General features: G+C 47.0%; 1 protein-coding gene across 2 annotated transcripts in view; it reads right to left on the bottom strand.

Annotated features, from left to right (window-relative positions):
* GAS2 (growth arrest specific 2) overlaps positions 1 to 17,151 on the bottom strand; it is an 82,080-nt gene that overhangs the window by 9,735 nt on the left and 55,194 nt on the right. For both annotated transcript variants that reach the window (XM_072118948.1, XM_072118949.1), the window contains exons 6-7: positions 9,136 to 9,283; positions 8,861 to 8,968 (exon numbers count right to left, since the gene is read on the bottom strand). In XM_072118948.1, coding sequence (XP_071975049.1) covers positions 8,861 to 8,968; positions 9,136 to 9,283 — 256 coding nt within the window. The remainder of the gene's footprint in view (positions 1 to 8,860; positions 8,969 to 9,135; positions 9,284 to 17,151) is intronic.

The raw sequence follows: 17,151 nt of genomic DNA, 5'->3' as shown, positions 1-17,151 counted from the left end.
TCTAATAAAGCAGCATCAGCTATGTCACGCACCTCCACGTTCCACCACTAGGTGGCAGGATTGTGTCAGGTAATCCCAAATCCATCCTGAAGACAAAGAAACCGTGGAAGTTTTTTTTTTTTTTTTTGCTGATTTTATTTTTTTCACACCTTTTGTCTGACTGGTGTGGCTGCTAACACTACAGCTGGCCAAAAATTTGTGTGAAACAGGCGGCAATTAACGCCAATGTTACTTTTCTGGGCAGGAAAAATTAAAAGCTGAGCGTTTGGATAGAAGGCTGCAGTCATGTAAGGGTTAAATTTTTTGTCTGGCGGCACCATCAGTTCTGGTTTGGTTAGTAATGGCCCCTAGATAGACAATAGAGCCCTATGTAGATACCTGGAAAAGAATAGAATGGGAGACGTAATGGCGGGTAGAGAGCGTATTAGTGTAATTTATACGCCAATGATAACAAAGTTGCAGGAGGGAGCTGGGTTGGTAGCACTTGGTACCAGAGAGCTGTAGGTTTAGGGCTATTTTCACCTTAGTAAACCAAATATTTGTAATATTGCAATGCATATAAAATGAAACATAAAGCAATAATGCAATAAATCGTGCCCCAGGTTGTCTGCACCACCCTGCAACTTTTACATTGTGGCTTCAGACACTGTTTTGGACATAGTATTACAGGTAGGACATATGAAAGTTAGAGCAAGATTTATGATAGTGATTGTATTATACAAAAATTTGGGCTTTGATGTTAGTTTCTTGACAAAATTGCAAAAGTTGCAGGATGGAGATGGGGTGTTTACGTACCTATCACTAGACGGCTATAGGTTAATGGTTATGTCCATCTTAGGAAACCAAATATTTAAATACCACAATGTACAAAAAATGGGAAAAAATAGGCAATTTTGTAATAGGTGTCCTGGATCGCCTGCGTCATCCTTCAACTTTTACACTGTGGTTTAGAAGCTATTCAGTGACATGCTTGGTCATAATATCACAGGGAGGACACAGTAGAGCTGGAGTGAGATCTACTGTAGTGATAGGGGGCTATAATGCCAAAAAAAGCCAGAAATTTGACTTGGGTGTCTAATTTGTCAAAGTTGCTTGATGGAGCTGGGTTGTTTTAAAGCTATAGGTAAAGAGCTATGTTCACCTTTTTTATATGTTTCAATCACAATGGCTATAAAATAAAAGATAAGGCAATAATACAATAGGTGTGTTCTGGACTAGCTGCGCCACCCTTCAATTTTTACATAATGTTTTACAGGCAGCATTTTTATTGTTCTGAAAAATCTAAAAAAAAATGTAATTTGAATTTAAAAAATTCATATATTATCTCTTATTGTCCTGATAAATATAAAATATATATATATTTTTTTTTGTTTGCTTACTTGAAAATATATTTTTTTATTAGGTTTGGATTGAAAAACTCAATACCCATTTTTTTTGTACGCAGCTCATGTGCAGATCGATGCATCTCCAAGGTATCAGACAGTGAAAGTGAATGTAACCTTTGAGCCGCAGTGTAAAAATGGAAGGGTGATGCATTAGGTCCTGACAAAAAATGATCTACCATTTTACCTCTACAGCTCCTTCTTTGGTTTATGTGTCTCCATGGTAACAGACAACAAACAAACTCTGTGTAGTCTGAATTAGCAGCCACTTCTCCTTGTATCTACCAAATGTTAGTATTACAAAGGTGACCAGATCTTGCAGGATTAGACTAAACACTCTTTATCGTCTGATACCTTGGAGATGCATAGGTCTGTATAGGAGCTGTATACTTGAAACGATAGCAAATTTTTAAATAAAAATCTATTTTAATAAAGTTTGTTTATTTGTTAAATAACTGGTAGCAAAAGTGACTAAATACTGTACCATCTAACTTATACTTTGTGGCTTAAAATCGAAATTCACTACAAAAATTGCTACTGTTTTATGTCCATAACTCCGATTCCAAAGTAATGTGTCTCCATGGTAACAGACAACAAAAACTCTTTGTAGTCTGATTCTCCTATCATATATATATATATATATAGCTAAAACAAGGAGACAGATATACAGGCAGTCCCCTACTTAAGGACACCCGACTTACAGACGACCACTAGTTACAGACGGACCCCTCTGCCCCCTGTGACCTCTGGTGACCCATCTGGATGTTACTATAGTTCCAGACAACAATGATCAGCTGTAAGGAGTCTGTAATGAAGCTTTATTGATAATCCTTGGTCCAATTACAGCAAAAAAGTTTGAAACTCCAAATGTCACTGGTCAAAAAAAAAAAAAATTGTCTGGATCTACAATTATAAAATATACAGTTTCGACTTACATACAAATTCAACTTAAGAACAAACCTATGGACCCTATCTTGTATGTAACCCGGGGACTGCTCTTATATTTTGGGGATGTATAGGTCTGCATGTGAGCTGCATACACGAAACGGGAGCAAAATTTCAAATTTGGACTTATAAAAAAAAATAGGAAAAATATGCACATTTTTTACTTATTGGGAAATTTAAAAAAAAAAACTGGTTTTGAAAGTAAATTTAATCTTTAAACTTTTATGTAAAAGTTGAAGGGTGACGCATTCTAGTTCCGTTTTCACTTTTGGGTCTTATTCAGTAATTTACGTTAATTTCCGTTCTATGTATCACGGTCCCTATGGGGGTAAGGCATCCTGTACTGAGCTGTCAATCATCCGGGTGACTTCCTGTCAGTCGGGAGCGATCAGTGATCTCAGGGATGTGATGGACGTCGTTGTGTATCAGCCATTTGTCAGGTGACGTCCGTCTCTCGATAAGCGCGTCCTAAACAGGCGGATTTTTATGTCGCGCTCAGATTGACTGCGTCCCCGGTGGGGTTGTATTGTATCTGCTGGATCGGCGCCCCCCCCCCCCTCACGGCGAGGCTTATCCTGTAATCACTTATCTAGAAGAGGCCGCGGACACGAATCCGCTTTCCGGAAACAATTGTGATGAATGAGCGGCGATATTACACATTGTAACCCGGTGACACGTAATATCCAATTGTCACATCAGGGAAATGATGGAGACGTCGCGGAGAACGCGCAGCCCGGATTACTGAGGCACGGAGCCGCGCTGCACCCATTATAATCACATTATAGCGCCCCCACCGTCCGTCACCCATCATATACACACACCGGACGCCACCCGTCATGTACACACACCGGCCGCCACCGATCATATACACACACCGGACGCCACCCGTCATATACACACCGGACGCCACCCACCATATACACACCGGACGCCACCCACCATATACACACCGGACGCCACCCACCATATACACACCGGACGCCACCCACCATATACACACACCGGACGCCACCCGTCATATACACACCGGACGCCACCCATCATATACACACCGGACGCCACCCGTCATATACACACCGGACGCCACCCGTCATATACACACCGGACGCCACCCGTCATACACACACCGGACGCCACCCGTCATATACACACACCGGACGCCACCCGTCATATACACACACCGGACGCCACCCGTCATATACACACACCGGACGCCACCCATCATACACACACCGGACGCCACCCATCACACACACACCGGCCGCCACCCATCATATACACACACCGGACGCCACCCGTCATGTACACACACCGGCCGCCACCCGTCATATACACACACCGGACGCCACCCGTCATATACACACACCGGACGCCACCCGTCATGTACACACACCGGCCGCCACCCGTCATGTACACACACCGGCCGCCACCCGTCATATACACACACCGGCCGCCACCCATCATATACACACCGGACGCCACCCGTCATGTACACACACCGGCCGCCACCCGTCATATACACACCGGCCGCCACCGATCATATACACACACCGGACGCCACCCACCATATACACACCGGACGCCACCCACCATATACACACCGGACGCCACCCACCATATACACACCGGACGCCACCCGTCATACACACACCGGACGCCACCCGTCATGTACACACACCGGCCGCCACCCGTCATATACACACACCGGACGCCACCGATCATATACACACCGGACACCACCCACCATATACACACCGGACGCCACCCGTCATGTACACACACCGGCCGCCACCCGTCATATACACACACCGGACGCCACCCGTCATATACACACACCGGACGCCACCCATCATATACACACACCGGACGCCACCCGTCATGTACACACACCGGCCGCCACCCGTCATATACACACACCGGCCGCCACCCATCATATACACACCGGACGCCACCCGTCATGTACACACACCGGCCGCCACCCGTCATATACACACCGGCCGCCACCGATCATATACACACACCGGACGCCACCCATCATATACACACCGGACGCCACCCACCATATACACACCGGACGCCACCCACCATATACACACCGGACGCCACCCGTCATACACACACCGGACGCCACCCGTCATGTACACACACCGGCCGCCACCCGTCATATACACACACCGGACGCCACCGATCATATACACACCGGACGCCACCCACCATATACACACCGGACGCCACCCGTCATGTACACACCGGACGCCACCCACCATATACACACCGGACGCCACCCGTCATACACACACCGGACGCCACCCACCATATACACACCGGACGCCACCCGTCATACACACACCGGACGCCACCCACCATATACACACCGGACGCCACCCGTCATGTACACACACCGGCCGCCACCCGTCATATACACACCGGCCGCCACCGATCATATACACACACCGGACGCCACCCATCATATACACACCGGACGCCACCCACCATATACACACCGGACGCCACCCACCATATACACACCGGACGCCACCCGTCATGTACACACACCGGCCGCCACCCGTCATATACACACCGGCCGCCACCGATCATATACACACCGGACGCCACCCGTCATATACACACCGGACGCCACCCACCATATACACACCGGACGCCACCCACCATATACACACCGGACGCCACCCGTCATGTACACACACCGGCCGCCACCCGTCATATACACACCGGCCGCCACCGATCATATACACACCGGACGCCACCCGTCATACACACACCGGACGCCACCCATCATATACACACCGGACGCCACCCACCATATACACACCGGACGCCACCCACCATATACACACCGGACGCCACCCGTCATACACACACCGGACGCCACCCGTCATGTACACACACCGGCCGCCACCAGTCATATACACACACCGGACGCCACCGATCATATACACACCGGACGCCACCCACCATATACACACCGGACGCCACCCACTATATACACACCGGACGCCACCCGTCATATACACACCGGACGCCACCCGTCATATACACACCGGACGCCACCCACTATATACACACCGGACGCCACCCGTCATATACACACCGGACGCCACCCGTCATGTACACAAACACCGGACGCCACCCGTCATATACACATCGGACGCCACCCATCATATACACACCACATCTCCTATCTATCTCCTATCTATCTATCTGTCTATCTCCTATCTATAGATCTATGTCTATATGTCTCATATCTATCTATCTATCTATCTATCTATCTATCTCTATCTATCTATCCATCTATCTCATATCTATCTATCTATCTATCTATCTGTCTCATATCTTTCTCCTATCTATCTATCTATCTATCTATCTATCTATCTCCTATCTATAGATCTATGTCTATATGTCTCATATCTATCTATCTATCTATCTATCTATCTATCTCTATCTATATATCTCATATCTATCTATCTCATATCTATCTCATATCTATCTATCTATCTATCTCATATCTATCTCATATCTATCTCTCATATCTATCTATCTCATATCTATCTATCTCATATCTATCTCATATCTATCATCCATTTATCTCATATCTATCTATCTATCTATCTATCTATCTATCTATCTATCTATCTATCTATCTATCTCTCTCATATCTATCTCCTATCTATCTATCTCCTATCTATCTATCTATCTATCTATCTCCTATCTATCTATCTCCTATCTATCTCATATCTATCTATCCATCTATCTCATATCTATCTATCCATCTATCTCATATCTATCTATCTCATATCTATCTATCTATCTATCTATCTATCTATCTATCTATCTATCTATCTATCCATCTCATATCTATCTATCTCCTATCTATCTTCTACATAATATAATTATCTCCAGCAGCTCCTGGGTGTGGGGCTCGGGGCTGTGTTACTGTATAATGTGTGAATCCATCGATACGTCTCAGGCGCAGACATCGCTCATTCCTAATGCCTCTGCTCCCTGCAAATCCCTAAAGAAATCTCCTGGCTGCGGAGCCATGGTAACAGGACAAAGCCGCCATCTCTCAAGTTGAGTTAGAGTCCTCCCCGATCTTTCAGAGCCCCCCCTCCCAGCTGATCAATACATCATATAGGACCCCCCCCCCCCCCTCGGCTCCTTGTATTGAATCATTAAAAGGGAAAACATCTATAAAATCCTTTCCTTCTTCAGTGTAATATCGGACTAATGACGACCTGGCGCTGCCATCAGCGAGAAGAGAGAACCGCATTTATTACCAGGCGGTAAAACTTAAAGGGGAAGTCTAACCGGAGTGGGACGTCTATGGGCTGCTGAAATCCTAGGTCTTAAAGGGCATCTCCAGTTCCTGTTGATATTGAGGTCACATACATAGTAAATGTTCCTTGTGCACATCGTAAAGTTATTTTTTCCAAAAACTTTTTCTACTTGGAATTATTTTAATAAAAATACCAGTCCCATCATGCACTGGGGCAGAGGAGGGACTTCAGATTCTCTTTACTGTGGGAGGAGCTTCCTCCTTTGCTCTGTATCACCACCTGCTGGATAGTGATGGAAATACAGATACAAGCACAGTGTAATGCTTCCCTTTACCTGTGGGGGGGCGCTGTAGGGGAATTAGACCACTTGATTTAGGGTGGGGCATTGGCTTATCATAGGGAGAGATCTCCTTAAAGGGATCCAGAGTGAAAAGTGAACACATTTAAAGGGGGTGTCACAGATTTTTGTTAATGTAGTTTTTTTTCTTCTTTTCAGAACAGTGCCACCCCTCTCCGCTGGTTGTGTCTGGTATTGCAGCAATGGAGAGGGGATGCAGAGTAGAACAGAGACAATCAGACTTATTGATTATTTGTCTATTGTAAAGTCAAACTTAAAGGGGATGTCCAGGATGAGAATGACATGGAGATATATTTTAGGTAATTGCTCCTCATGCGATTGTCTCAGACATCCAGTATTAGGCCGCCGGCCATTGCGGGATGTAGCACCTGTACCGCGGTCGGGGGCATAGAGTGTGGGTGGCACGTAGACAGGTCCGCGGTCTATGACTCGCAGTCTTCCCGGCTACAGAATAACTTTATTTATACAGCAGCTGGAGAACGGCCAACGCTGCTTAATAACCGGCTCTGGCTGGATCACAGCGTTTATACGTTTATACTCCGCGTTTTATGGGCGAGCGGCAGACGCTGGCAGCGGCTCCACACATCATCCACTGATAGGACCGAGATTTACTACATGGCGGATGGAAGTGACCGCTGCCCTAGTCCTGTAATGGATGGACTATGGATGTGGTCGTCTCATTGGTTCACATATATTCTTAAAGGGGAAGTCACCACTACCCTAGTCCTGTAATGGATGGACTAAGGATGGGGTCATCTCATTGGTTCACATATCTTCTTAAAGGGGAAGTCACCACTACCCTAGTCCTGTAATTGATGGACTATGGATGTGGTCGTCTCATTGGTTCACATATATTCTTAAAGGGGAAGTCACCACTACTCTAGTCCTGTAATTGATGGACTATGGATGGGGTCGTCTCATTAGTTCACATATCTTCTTAAAGGGGAAGTCACCGCTACCTTAGTCCTGTAATGGATTGGCTATGGATGTGGTCATCTAATTGGTTCACATATCTTCTTAAAGGGGAAGTCACCACTTCCCTAGTCCTGTAATTGATGGACTATGGATGTGGTCGTCTCATTGGTTCACATATCTTCTTAAAGGGGAAGTCACAACTACCCTAGTCCTGTAATGGATGGACTATGGATGTGTTCACCTTAATGGATTACATATCTTCTTAAAGGGGAAGTCACCCCTTCCCTAGTCCTGTAATTGATGTACTATGAATGTGGTCACCTCATTGGTCCAGATACCGTCTTAAAGGGAAAGTCACCACCCCCATAGTCCTCTAATATCTGGGATATGGATGTGGTCACCTCAATGCTTCAGGTACCTTCTTAAAGGCAAAGGCGCTACTGCTATAATCCTGTAATTGATGGGCTACAAACGTGTTCACCTAATTGATTGATTTACATTCTTAAAGGGGATGTCACATAACAACACTCCATTCACCCTACTGCTGCATTTCACCTAATTAACCGTTTCATGACCCTCCCCCTGTACTAGTACTTCACATACAGTACAAGTGAATATAAGAAACTTTGCCGTACATCTTATAGAACGAAGCACGTCTTTGGATTCTCTTATATAAAGTACACTGCAGGCAGAGGTGCCCCCTAGTGGCCATATAACAACACAGGCACCCCATAATCATTGATGTTGATGCTGGGCAGAGGCAGCTCCCTCCAAACCTCTTAGATGCCGTGGTCCAGAAATCTTCATTGCTGTGATCCGATCCCCAATCCCCCAGAAATCCCCTTATGATGGTTTACATAAATGTCGCTGCTTTCCAGCTGCTGCCTGACACCAGGGATCATTAAAGCTCAGATTCTGGATATAGGTAATATCTTACAATGTATAGAATGACGTCACTTTACCCGTATGAATAGGATCTTCTCTCCGACCTTGTACCGTCCTTGGGAGAGACGCTCCACGCAGAACTTAGTGGGACACTTACACGGGGGGTCTTCAGAGATACGCTGGACCTTAAGAACACATGAAATCAGATCCGATTAAAGGGAAACTCCGGCTCCGAAGTGTAAAAATCAAAACTTATCTGACATCTTTATACAAGGAGGTGAGAGATGTGGAGTCCTCGGACTACGGGGCGCGCTGGAGGGGCTCCCCCATAGTATATACATATATCACTTACAGCATCGTCTAATAACTTCCCAGCGCTCTTCTTCCCAGATGAGGTCTTGGTGGGGGAGGGGGATGGGGACGGGGTGGGGGTGGAGAGGGTTTCTTCCTGCTCAATTTCTTTTTCCAGTTTTATTAATCCAGGGGGCTCCACGCCAAATCTGCAAGAAAGGGAGAAAGTCACATGATCAGCCGGGAATTATAATACGACACGAGGAATCGCTACATAGTGTCTAAGAGCATATAGTACTCTGCTATGGGGGCACTGTTACAGTATAACTCAGGTATATGGGCACAGTATCTGGCTCTGTTATGGGGGTCCTGTTACAGTATAACTCAGGTATATGGGCACAGTATCTGGCTCTGTTATGGGGGCACTGTTACAGTATAACTCAGGTATATGAGCACAGTATCTTGCTCTGCTATGGGGGTCCTGTTACAGTATAACTCAGGTATAAGGGCACAGTATCTGGCTCTGTTATGGGGGTCCTGTTACAGAATAACTCAGGTATAAGGGCACAGTATCCGGCTCTGTTATGGGGGTCCTGTTACAGAATAACTCAGGTATAAGGGCACAGTATCCGGCTCTGTTATGGGGGTCCTGTTACAGTATAACTCAGGTATATGGGCACAGTATCTGGCACTGCTATGGGGGCACTGTTACAGTATAACTCAGGTATAAGGGCACAGTATCTGGCTCTGTTATGGGGGTCCTGTTACAGTATAACTCAGGTATATGGGCACAGTATCTGGCTCTGTTATGGGGGCACTGTTACAGTATAACTCAGGTATAAGGGCACAGTATCTGGCTCTGTTAGGGGGGTCCTGTTACAGTATAACTCAGGTATAAGGGCACAGTATCTGGCTCTGTTAGGGGGGTCCTGTTACAGTATAACTCAGATATATGGGCACAGTATCTGGCTCTGCTATGGGGGCACTGTTACAGTATAACTCAGGTATAAGGGCACAGTATCCGGCTCTGTTATGGGGGTCCTGTTACAGTATAACTCAGGTATAAGGGCACAGTATCCGGCTCTGTTATGGGGGTCCTGTTACAGAATAACTCAGGTATAAGGGCACAGTATCTGGCTCTGTTAGGGGGGTCCTGTTACAGTATAGCTCAGGTATAAGGGCACAGTATCCGGCTCTGTTATGGGGGTCCTGTTATAGTATAACTCAGGTATATGGGCACAGTATCTGGCACTGCTATGGGGGCACTGTTACAGTATAACTCAGGTATAAGGGCACAGTATCTGGCTCTGTTATGGGGGTCCTGTTACAGTATAACTCAGGTATATGGGCACAGTATCTGGCTCTGTTATGGGGGTCCTGTTACAGTATAACTCAGGTATATGGGCACAGTATCTGGCTCTGTTATGGGGGTCCTGTTACAGTATAACTCAGGTATATGGGCACAGTATCTGGCTCTGTTAGGGGGGTCCTGTTACAGTATAACTCAGGTATATGGGCACAGTATCTGGCTCTGTTATGGGGGCACTGTTACAGTATATCTCAGGTATAAGGGCACAGTATCCGGCTCTGCTATGGGGGTCCTGTTACAGTATAACTCAGGTATATGGGCACAGTATCTGGCTCTGTTATGGGGGTCCTGTTACAGTATAACTCAGGTATATGGGCACAGTATCTGGCTCTGTTTTGGGGGCACTGTTACAGTATAACTCAGGTATATGGGCACAGTATCTGGCTCTGTTATGGGGGTCCTGTTACAGTATAACTCAGGTATATGGGCACAGTATCTGGCTCTGTTATGGGGGTCCTGTTACAGTATAACTCAGGTATATGGGCACAGTATCTGGCTCTGTTATGGGGGTCCTGTTACAGTATAACTCAGGTATAAGGGCACAGTATCCGGCTCTGTTATGGGGGTCCTGTTACAGTATAACTCAGGTATTAGGGCACAGTATCCGGCTCTGTTATGGGGGCACTGTTACAGTATAACTCAGGTATAAGGGCACAGTATCTAGCTCTGTTATGGGGGTCCTGTTACAGTATAGCTCAGGTACATGGGCATAGTATCTGGCTCTGTTATGGGGGTCCTGTTACAGTATAGCTCAGGTATATGGGCACAGTATCCGGCTCTGCTATGGGGTTACTGTTACAGTATAGCTCAGGTATATGGGCACAGTATCTGGCTCTGTTATGGGGGTCCTGTTGCAGTATAACTCAGGTATGTGGGCACAGTATCTGGCTCTGTTATGGGGGTCCTGTTACAGTATAACTCAGGTATATGGGCACAGTATCTGGCTCTGTTATGGGGGTCCTGTTACAGTATAGCTCAGGTATATGGGCACAGTATCCGGCTCTGCTATGGGGTCACTGTTACAGTATAGCTCAGGTATATGGGCACAGTATCTGGCTCTGTTATGGGGGTCCTGTTGCAGTATAACTCAGGTATATGGGCATAGTATCTGGCACTGCTATGGGGGCACTGTTACAGTATAACTCAGGTATAAGGGCACAGTATCTGGCTCTGTTATGGGGGTCCTGTTACAGTATAACTCAGGTATATGGGCACAGTATCTGGCTCTGTTATGGGGGTCCTGTTACAGTATAACTCAGGTATATGGGCACAGTATCTGGCTCTGTTATGGGGGTCCTGTTACAGTATAACTCAGGTATATGGGCACAGTATCTGGCTCTGTTAGGGGGGTCCTGTTACAGTATAACTCAGGTATATGGGCACAGTATCTGGCTCTGTTATGGGGGCACTGTTACAGTATATCTCAGGTATAAGGGCACAGTATCCGGCTCTGCTATGGGGGTCCTGTTACAGTATAACTCAGGTATATGGGCACAGTATCTGGCTCTGTTATGGGGGTCCTGTTACAGTATAACTCAGGTATATGGGCACAGTATCTGGCTCTGTTTTGGGGGCACTGTTACAGTATAACTCAGGTATATGGGCACAGTATCTGGCTCTGTTATGGGGGTCCTGTTACAGTATAACTCAGGTATATGGGCACAGTATCTGGCTCTGTTATGGGGGTCCTGTTACAGTATAACTCAGGTATATGGGCACAGTATCTGGCTCTGTTATGGGGGTCCTGTTACAGTATAACTCAGGTATAAGGGCACAGTATCCGGCTCTGTTATGGGGGTCCTGTTACAGTATAACTCAGGTATTAGGGCACAGTATCCGGCTCTGTTATGGGGGCACTGTTACAGTATAACTCAGGTATAAGGGCACAGTATCTAGCTCTGTTATGGGGGTCCTGTTACAGTATAGCTCAGGTACATGGGCATAGTATCTGGCTCTGTTATGGGGGTCCTGTTACAGTATAGCTCAGGTATATGGGCACAGTATCCGGCTCTGCTATGGGGTTACTGTTACAGTATAGCTCAGGTATATGGGCACAGTATCTGGCTCTGTTATGGGGGTCCTGTTGCAGTATAACTCAGGTATGTGGGCACAGTATCTGGCTCTGTTATGGGGGTCCTGTTACAGTATAACTCAGGTATATGGGCACAGTATCTGGCTCTGTTATGGGGGTCCTGTTACAGTATAGCTCAGGTATATGGGCACAGTATCCGGCTCTGCTATGGGGTCACTGTTACAGTATAGCTCAGGTATATGGGCACAGTATCTGGCTCTGTTATGGGGGTCCTGTTGCAGTATAACTCAGGTATATGGGCATAGTATCTGGCTCTGTTATACTATAGCTCAGGTAAATGGGCACAGTATATGGCTCTGTTATGGGGGCACTGTTACAGTATAACTCAGGTATATAGGCACAGTATCTGGCTCTGTTATACTATAGCTCAGGTATATGGGCACAGTACCTGGCTCTGTTATGGGGGCACTGTTACATTATAATTCAGGTATATGGGCACAGTATCTGGCTCTGTTATGGGGGCACTGTTACAGTATAGCTCAGGTATATGGGCACAGTATCTGGCACCGCTATGGGGGTCCTGTTCCAGTATAACTCAGGTACATGGGCACAGTATACAGCTCTGTTATGGGGGTCCTGTTACAGTATAGCTCAGGTACATGGGCATAGTATCTGGCACTGTTATGGGGGCACTGTTACAGTATAACTCAGGTATATGGGCACAGTATCTGGCTCTGTTATGGTGGCACTGTTACAGTATAACTCAGGTATATGGGCACAGTATCTGGCTCTGCTATGGGGGTCCTGTTACAGTATAACTCAGGTATATGGGCACAGTATCTGGCTTTGTTATGGGGGTCCTGTTACAGTATAACTCAGGTATATGGGCACAGTATCTGGCTCTGTTATGGGGGTCCTGTTACAGTATAACTCAGATATATGGGCACCGTATCTGGCTCTGTTATGGGGGTCCTGTTACAGTATAACTCAGGTATATGGGCACAGTATCTGGCTCTGTAATGGGGGTCCTGTTACAATATAACTCAGGTATATGGGTACAGTATCTGGCTCTGTTATGGGGGTCCTGTTACAGTATAACTCAGGTACATGGGCACAGTATCTGGCTCTGTTAGGGGGGTCCTGTTACAGTATAACTCAGATATATGGGCACAGTATCTGGCTCTGTTATGGGGGCACTGTTACAGTATAACTCAGGTATGTGGGCACAGTATCTGGCTCTGTTATGGGGGCACTGTTACAGTATAACTCAGGTATATGGGCACAGTATCTGGCTCTGTTATGGGGGTCCTGTTACAGTATAACTCAGGTATATGGGCACAGTATCTGGCTCTGTTATGGGGGTCCTGTTACAGTATAACTCAGATATATGGGCACAGTATCTGGCTCTGTTATGGGGGTCCAGTTGCAGTATAACTCAGGTATCTGGGCACAGTATCTGGCTCTGTTATGGGGGTCCTGTTACAGAATAACTCAGGTATATGGGCACAGTATCTGGCTCTGTTATGGGGGTCCTGTTACAGTATAACTCATGTATATGGGCACAGTATCTGGCTCTGTTATGGGGGTCCTGTTACAGAATAACTCAGGTATATGGGCACAGTATCTGGCTCTGTTATGGGGGTCCTGTTACAGTATAACTCAGGTATATGGGCACAGTATCTGGCTCTGTTAGGGGGGTCCTGTTACGGTATAACTCAGGTATATGGGCACAGTATCTGGCTCTGTTATGGGGGTCCTGTTGCAGTATAACTCAGGTATATGGGCACAGTATCTGACTCTGTTATGGGGGTCCTGTTACAGAATAACTCAGGTATATGGGCACAGTATCTGGCTCTGTTATGGGGGTCCTGTTACAGTATAGCTCAGGTATATGGGCACAGTATCTGGCTCTGTTATGGGGGCACTGTTACAGTATAACTCAGGTATATGGGCACAGTACCTGGCTCTGTTATGGGGGTCCTGTTACAGTATAACTCAGGTATATGGGCACAGTATCTGGCTCTTATGGGGGTCCTGTTACAGTATAACTCAGATATATGGGCACAGTATCTGGCTCTGTTATGGGGGTCCTGTTACGGTATAACTCAGGTATATGGACACAGTATCTGGCTCTGTTATGGGGTCCTGTTGCAGTATAACTCAGGTATATGGGCACAGTATCTGGCTCTGTTATGGGGGTCCTGTTACAGAATAACTCAGGTATATGGGCACAGTATCTGGCTTTGCTATGGGGGCACTGTTGCAGTATAACTGAGGTTCATGGGCACAGTATTTGGCTATGTTAGGGGGATCCTGTTACAGTATAACTCAGGTATATGTGCACAGTATCCAGCTCTGTTATGGGGGCACTGTTACAGTATAACTCAGGTATATGTGCACAGTATCCAGCTCTGTTATGGGGGCACTGTTACAGTATAACTTAGGTATATGGGCACAGTATCTGGCTCTGTAACCCCCTGTAGTTAATAATCAGAGCCCAACAGTCTAGTAATGATCATATTGTTGGGGGCTCTTGATTGACACATTCCCCACTAGAGGGTCTCCCGGCTCAGAGCCCCCCGGCCTACGTCTGGGCTCCCATGTTGGCTGCATTGGCGGACTAGTTATCCTGACTCTTTATTGAGATTGAGTTTTTTTCCTCCCTACAACAGCGCGGCGCCTTAGAGGCCAAGAACAATGGAAACCTGTGAGAGGAGGGAGCGGGCCGCGCCGGAGGCTTTGATGAAGCATTCCCCGAGCCGGGAAGGAACGGCCATAAAGATTCTATGTACTTCCTGTCTGTCTGGCCGGACCTGTAGCCCGTAAATCATGGCGCTCCCTGAGGACGTAGAACCTACACCTGCACGAGGCCCGGGCCATAAAATAAGAGAAGCCGCTGCAGAACACACAGATCTCCTGTGTCTGCGGCTCCAATCACCAGAATATTACACCCCCCCGACCCCGCGCCAATCCACTGCCCGGAATATATAGGAATACGGAACATTCCATCCATCGCTACATCACTTCCCCACACAATCTGCACACAGGCAAGTAGACACTTAAAGGGCTTGTCCACAGCGGGTGGCAAACACATTCACCGTATACAGGGGACTCTCATCGGTCTATCCCCCCTGATACGGGTGGTTAAGAGTGGATTCAGAAGGAAAAAATGGTATGGTCCATTTTAAGGTGTAGAAGACATGAAGTGGAATAAACATGGCGTCCATGTTACACATCACCTAGAGACAGGCAGCCATGTTACACATCACCTAGAGACAGGCGTCCATGTTACACATCACCTAGAGACAGGCAGCCATGTTACACATCACCTAGAGACAGGCAGCCATGTTACACATCACCTAGAGACAGGCAGCCATGTTACACATCACCTAGAGACAGGCAGCCATGTTACACATCGCCTAGAGACAGACAGCCATGTTACACATCGCCTAGAGACAGGCAGCCATGTTATACATCACCTAGAGACAGACAGCCATGTTACACATCACCTAGAGACAGGCAGCCATGCTACACATCACCTAGAGACAGGCCGCCATGTTACACATCACCTAGAGACAGGCAGCCATGTTACACATCACCTAGAGACAGGCAGCCATGTTACACATCACCTAGAGACAGGCAGCCATGTTACACATCACCTAGAGACAGGCAGCCATGTTACACATCACCTAGAGACAGGCGTCCATGTTACACATCACCTAGAGACAGGCAGCCATGTTACACATCACCTAGAGACAGGCAGCCATGTTACACATCACCTAGAGACAGGCCGCCATGTTACACATCACCTAGAGACAGGCAGCCATGTTACACATCACCTAGAGACAGGCAGCCATGTTACACATCACCTAGAGACAGGCAGCCATGTTACACATCACCAAGAGACAGCCATGTTACACATCACCCAGAGACAGGCAGCCATGTTACACATCACCTAGAGACAGGCAGCCATGTTACACATCACCTAGAGACAGGCAGCCATGTTACACATCACCTAGAGACAGGCCGCCATGTTACACATCACCTAGAGACAGGCAGCCATGCTACACATCACCTAGAGACAGGCAGCCATGTTACACATCACCTAGAGACAGGCAGCCATGTTACACATCACCTAGAGACAGGCAGCCATGTTACACATCACCAAGAGACAGCCATGTTACACATCACCCAGAGACAGGCAGCCATGTTACACATCACCTAGAGACAGGCAGCCATGTTACACATCACCTAGAGACAGGCAGCCATGTTACACATCACCTAGAGACAGGCCGCCATGTTACACATCACCTAGAGACAGGCAGCCATGCTACACATCACCTAGAGACAGGCAGCCATGTTACACATTACCTAGAGACATGCAGCCATGTTACACATCACCTAGAGACAGGCAGCCATGTTACACATCACCTAGAGACAGGCAGCCATGTTATACATCACCTAGAGACAGGCAGCCATGTTACACATCACCTAGAGACATGCAGCCATGTTACACATCACCTAGAGACAGGCAGCCATGTTACACATCACCTAGAGACAGGCAGCCATGTTACACATCACCTAGAGACATGCAGCCATGTTACACATCACCTAGAGACAGGCAGCCATGTTACACATCACCTAGAGACAGGCAGCCATGTTACACATCACCTAGA

This window comes from Engystomops pustulosus, chromosome 7 (genome assembly GCF_040894005.1).
Source record: "Engystomops pustulosus chromosome 7, aEngPut4.maternal, whole genome shotgun sequence".
Taxonomy (NCBI): domain Eukaryota; kingdom Metazoa; phylum Chordata; class Amphibia; order Anura; family Leptodactylidae; genus Engystomops; species Engystomops pustulosus.
The sequence above is the reverse complement of the archived record's forward strand: the minus strand, read 5'-3'. Positions and strand labels throughout refer to the sequence as shown.